Raw genomic sequence first — 5,559 nt, forward strand, 5'->3', positions numbered from 1 at the left:
CGTCTTACTTTTACTTGAGTAATATTCTTGTCAAGTATCTCTAATCCTTCTTGAGTAAAATCTGACTACTCTGTCTCTGTGAGTAATTTGAATGATTCCAAGATCAGATAAACATATTTATTATTTTTACAGTTTGTAAAAATAAACTAGATATTAGTCTTACCTAAAATATATACAATTCTTACTATAGGAAAAAATGATTGAGGAAAATAGGATAAACAATATTTGGTAGAAGTATTTCTTTGACATTATCTTTTCCTTTATATTATGACTTTTATTTGTGTTTTTTATGCATTTGAGTTGTTCAAATACCAGCCCATGCACATAAAGTGTGTCTACATCATTTCTAAACATTAAATCAGATCTTTGTATCCAACAGTTACTCGGTATTTAAGTAGCTTTTTTAGCAAATTCTTTCTTGATTTTATTGAAGTAATTACTTAGATGGCAACTGTTTTACTTGAGTAAAAAGATCTTGAAATAGTTCTACTTTTACTTGAGTATTTGTAATATTTTGGTGCTCTACCCACCTCTCTCTGATTCTCAGTCATACTACCTGTATTAGACCCCCCACCCCCCGACCCCCAGCTGTCATGTTGTTAGGTGTTGACATAACATCTCTATATCAAAAGTCTTTTTCCAATTACTTCAATGCATGTTTCTTTATGTTGACAGAAGTTACCTAAATATATCCTACAGTTTAAAATAAATCTGTGATCAAAATATCACCCTTTGACTGAAAGTGCAGAAATAAATGTTTAATTACCTACTTTATTGATATGCACATATTACATTTTGTTCAGCTCGTTCATAAAAGCTAAAACTTAAACTCATATTAAGTCCTTATAGCCTTCTTATGTCCTCAATATGACTCATAAACTCTCTTCAGAAACTCTTGACAATGTATTCTGTCTTCTTTGCCTCACTGTTGAGCTCTCCAAAGGTGTCAAAGAACTGATCCATCTCCCGTTGCAGCGTGGCGTTACGGAGCTCTGCAGCAGCTCGGGCCTTCTCAGACTCCATTATCTTAGCCTGGACCACCTGGTACCAATGGCGCTGCTGCGAGAGATTTGTCTTCAGGCGAATAACCTCCACCTGCAGATCCTCATTTCTTTGTTCCAGGCTGATGGCAGTAAGGAAAAAAAAGAAAAGTTAAACAGAGATAAGTGGTTTTATAAGTCAGTCAGAATCATTTTTGAATGTTTTGAGTCTGTCCAATGTAGTTAAGAAGGAGAAATGGGTGAACCTTTTAAAGTTAAAAAAATATATATATTTTTAAATTACCTAAAACAACAAACCATATTGATTATACAATAATAAAACCATTGATAGACCACAATTTGTAGTATTTAAACTCATTGTAAAGTATCAGCAAAGAGCCTTAATAAGCAACAGTTGTTAGCTGTTTGGACAAGCTATAATAACATTTATAAATGATTCAAAGAGTTAAGAAATGGGACGAAATGTTCATGACAAGAAAACGTTTTAAAACAGATGCCAATCTGCCAAAGAGATCAACATCCCAGCAAACTCAGCTCTTGATCAGATCATAAAAAAATCTAAAAACAAGCTCAAAAAAATGGCACAATGCCAAGAGCTACAGGTAAATATTGAGGTTAATATTTATCAATTTACAGTTGGAAAAACACCAAACATTTAATGTTCTTCTGTAAGGTTTTTCTGTAAGGTTTTCTGCTTTACAAAATGGGAACACCGACTGTTTCACTAACTTCTATCCCTAAAGCATCTCACTCTTGGAGCATGCTCAGTAAAGCATGGTGGTGGAAACATGATGGTCTGGGCTTCATCTTCAGTGAATCAAATTGGTCAAAAGTTTTTCAGCTCTAAGGCTAATGATCTTAATTGGACTTTTCTAGATAAAATAAATAAATCAATTCATTTATAAATGAATTAAATAAGGACCATCAGATGCCTCCAATAAAGAACAAAGATCAAAGAGCTAAAAAGTGTATATTTAATGCCACAATTTCAGTATAGATGAATTAAAACATCTGAAAATGTCAACCGTAAAATTTAAATAACTTGGTGTGTTTACTTTATAAAAACAGAAATAATACTCACTATCGTTTGGTGCTTTGTTAAAATACTTTAAATCTGATGCTGCAAAATTTTGTTCTTTCTTTTTTAAAATCATTTTGCTCACAAATATATCACATATAACTATAAATGATCCATGACTGTTGTCTATTTTTAAACTTGGCCATATCTCCTAGATTCCACCAGATCTGCTTGTTTTGGTGATGTTCTATCTTTAATAGGAGAGTGGGATGAATTAAATTTTTCTTAGGGCCCCATATAACCCTTGTGTTCTATGTTCACTGCTGTTGGGTAATCCTGAATAATAAAGCCTGACTCTGTTGTACCTTTGGTTTTTCTAACAATTCTTACAGCTTATATTTCTTCCACCCTGTGTTTATTCAGACAATTTGTAACTATTATATGTGATCAACTTCCTTCTTGCTCATTTTAGACCCGAATAAACACAATTCAACCTTATTTCATCGAACATCAACCTTTATAGTTCAGCTTCTTTTGACCCTTGGAGCTGTCCTCTTATGCTCCCTGTCATATCATGGGAATTGTGATAGCCTCTTGTCTTCACTGGCTGGGTACCAATGCGTGACCTTACACCGACACATGCTCTATCTATATCGGTAATAAATGAGCTATGTGTTGTGTCTAGGTCAGCAGCATGGCCCCTTAAATTAGCTCTCTTTCCAGTGTCATGAGCTGTTTTCTATATGTCAGCAAGTCAAGCTTTTTTTCCACTGTGCACCAACCATCTGTTTAGCCATTAAATTACAAACTTGGATTCAGAGAAGGCAGACCAAGTCAGTTTTATTTGCACTAGTAAAGGCGGGGTTTTTTTGGGATCATACTACGTCACCAGAGACCTGTGGGATCATTTAGCTCTGTAAGCCAAACAGGATGTAGGGTGAAAGTTGAAGTGAACTTGGAAACAGAAACAGCGCAGCTTTTTGTAGAGGCACCGTTTATGGATACAGGAACATTGTGTTACCTTCACTGAAATGCACCATAAATCCATCTTAAATGCATTAATTAGTACCGCTCCAGCGTTTACACAATTTGTTTTCTTTTAAATATCAAATTCTGACTTATAAAGTGAAAATTAATGTCAATTGTAAGGCAAATATATGTAGTTTTTATTTTACAAATAAAAATCTTATTAGTTGTGACTATAGTTCCTCACTGAAACCGACTAGCTGCAGAGGTTTTCTAATTAGATGCTCAGTGAAGTATCAGAGGTTTGTTGATAAAATGCTGATTAATTAGGATCATCGTGGAGACAAAGAACACACTAGATAGATTAGAGATAAAATAATAGGGACTTTTAGAGCTTGTTTAGATTACGAAACATTTGCATAGATTTGGTTCTTGTAATCTGAAACAGAGTATGGCACAACTGCAAACCTACAAGGACATGACCAGCAACCCAAAGTGACAGGTTAGGAATTAATTTATTTGCTCTGCTTTATGTTGGTCACAACAAAATACTAATGTAAAGTTATATAATGAGGCAAAATTAAAGGAGTTTAATTTCTTTCTAAAGTACTGTGAGTGAACTAAATTGGCCATTTTTAATCCTAGAACCAAATTTCCAATCACCTGATGATTCGCTCCTCGTACTCCTCTCTCTGCTTGATGATCTGCTGCTGGAGGCCTGTCAGGATGCTTCTTAGAGCGCTTGCAGACGGGTCAGCCAGGGGAACAGGAGGTGGCACCCTCAGAGACACTGGACCCTCCTTTGAACACTTGCTTTCAGCAAGGGGCCACAGATCCTGGCACTTCATGTGGCCTGTCTGGGAAGGCTGTTGAAGGTCCTGTCGATGGCAGGATCCTGAGTCCAGCTCTGGTTCCTGCTTCTTGTCTTGGTCTGGATTCTGCTCCTGTTTACGTGAAAAACGGTCACCAATGGAGATGTCAGAAGAGGGCCAGATGTTCTTGTCTTTGCTCAGAGGATCACTTTGCATTGGTTCTTCAGTACGCTCAGGGACCCATGGATTGTGCATGTGCTTGTTGAGATGCTCCTGCAGGTTCATCTCTATGTCGAAGACCTCCTCCAAGCTGCTGGGTATTCCTGTTTCTGTGAGGTTATCATACAGTGACAAAGCGCTTCGATGCTCTTCGCCGTGTGACGGGCAGGGGCTTCGGCTCTGATAAGCCCCATCCTCTGTTTGCCAGTTAACTCCCTGTTGTCCTCCTCTTTTGTATTTGTTTGAAAGAAGCTCTGATTCCCAGGCTTGTCTTCCCAGGCTGCCTCTGCAGCTGCAGTAACTGGGATCTGGCCAAGAGCCAGGCTCTCTTCCTCCAACAACCCCTGTCTGAACCTCAGCCAGAGATGTGACCAAACCAGGCAGAGGGCTGCTGGACCCTGGGAGTCTGGTTACTAAAGGAAACTCAACCCTGCTCTCCATTTCCATCTCCCTGGCCCTGCCTCGCTGGCCAAAAGGTGGACAGTTGTCATACAGGGGATCCGAGGAGCAGGAGCTGGCAGAGGTGGGGGTCTCAGTTGGAAGACAGGGCAGCTCCATAATCCAAGCAGGCACATGGGATTTCAAAGAGCAGTGGACAACCCTACCCCTTGCAGTAAAACTGGGATTAAAGGCCGGGTTTGTGGATTAGTGTGCGCGGCATGGAGCCTCTCTGTGCCAGGTTCTTGATGCTCTGGGGGTTAGCTGAAGGAAGGTGCAGGAACCCTGCTCCCCTCTCTGCTCTGCCTTTGATGACACTGCTGGACAGGTTCTAGTGTGAGTGTAGCCACCAGGGACTGTGTGTGTATGTCTTTAAGCAGGACTGACATCAGCTGTTACTTTAGCACAGCTCCTGGGGGAGGAACCAGGGTGTAACATAGTCCGGCTCATTCCTGAAGACAGTCACACATAACTGAGACCACAGAAATAGATGCTGTTTGTGGGCTCAAAGTGTGAAAGACAGACAATAAATCTGAATATGGTGCAGCAGTAAGATATAAAAAACATGGATTTGAAATATAATTTTGTGTTACTCTATATTTAAGAGTTGAATTGTCATATATGTATGAAGTAGAAAGGTTATTATGGGGGGATTTTAACATAGACCATGGGTTATGATCCTTTCCTGCTAATTGTGAGGATATAACCATCTTTCTGTACATTAACGTGACCATAAGAACACTGCTGATTATTCTATATGTTAATTTTTTAGATAAATACATAGTACTTGAGTATTATGTGAATGCATACGCTTTTCAAATGTTTTATTTTTCTTATCTGGCAAAACAATCCATGCATTTCCAATTTACTAATGTCTGATCTGTGAATTGTAGTGTGAGCAGAGGATTTCTGCAGGGGGCCTCAAGGTAAAAAAAAAAAAAAAAAAAAAAAAAAACAACTTCCTTTTTTTATCTAAACATTTTAATTCAGTTAACACCAAATTTTACATATAGGGACAATGATTTTAGTCAAATTAGAAAAACAAAGTACCGTAATTGTCATTTTTTTGTCAAACTTTATTGAGTTGCCAGTAATTCTACCATTA

The 5,559-nt window shown here is 38.1% G+C and overlaps 1 protein-coding gene across 1 annotated transcript; it reads right to left on the reverse strand.

Annotated features, from left to right (window-relative positions):
* Positions 1-582: 582 nt before the first annotated feature.
* On the reverse strand, positions 583-5,145 carry LOC107101596. Its single transcript, XM_015400582.1, has 2 exons — positions 3,649-5,145; positions 583-1,123 (listed from the first exon to the last, which is right to left on the reverse strand). Exons 1-2 carry the CDS (start codon positions 4,572-4,574, stop codon positions 886-888), a joined length of 1,164 nt encoding a protein of 387 aa, XP_015256068.1. The 5' UTR covers positions 4,575-5,145; the 3' UTR covers positions 583-885.
* Between the last annotated feature and the right edge of the window lie 414 nt (positions 5,146-5,559).

The sequence above is a fragment of the Cyprinodon variegatus genome, unplaced genomic scaffold, assembly GCF_000732505.1.
Source record: "Cyprinodon variegatus isolate N-32 unplaced genomic scaffold, C_variegatus-1.0 Scaffold31, whole genome shotgun sequence".
Classification (NCBI taxonomy): Eukaryota; Metazoa; Chordata; class Actinopteri; order Cyprinodontiformes; family Cyprinodontidae; genus Cyprinodon; species Cyprinodon variegatus.

What these genes read in the sequence shown, in the direction of transcription:
- LOC107101596 (XM_015400582.1), bottom strand. Translation starts at nt 4,574, where the DNA reads ATGGAGCTGCCCTGTCTTCCAACTGAGACCCCCACCTCTGCCAGCTCC. An exon ending in TACGAGGAGCGAATCATCAG is followed by an intron (nt 1,124 to 3,648) that starts GTGATTGGAAAT and finishes TACTGCCATCAG; the next exon opens with CCTGGAACAAAGAAATGAGG.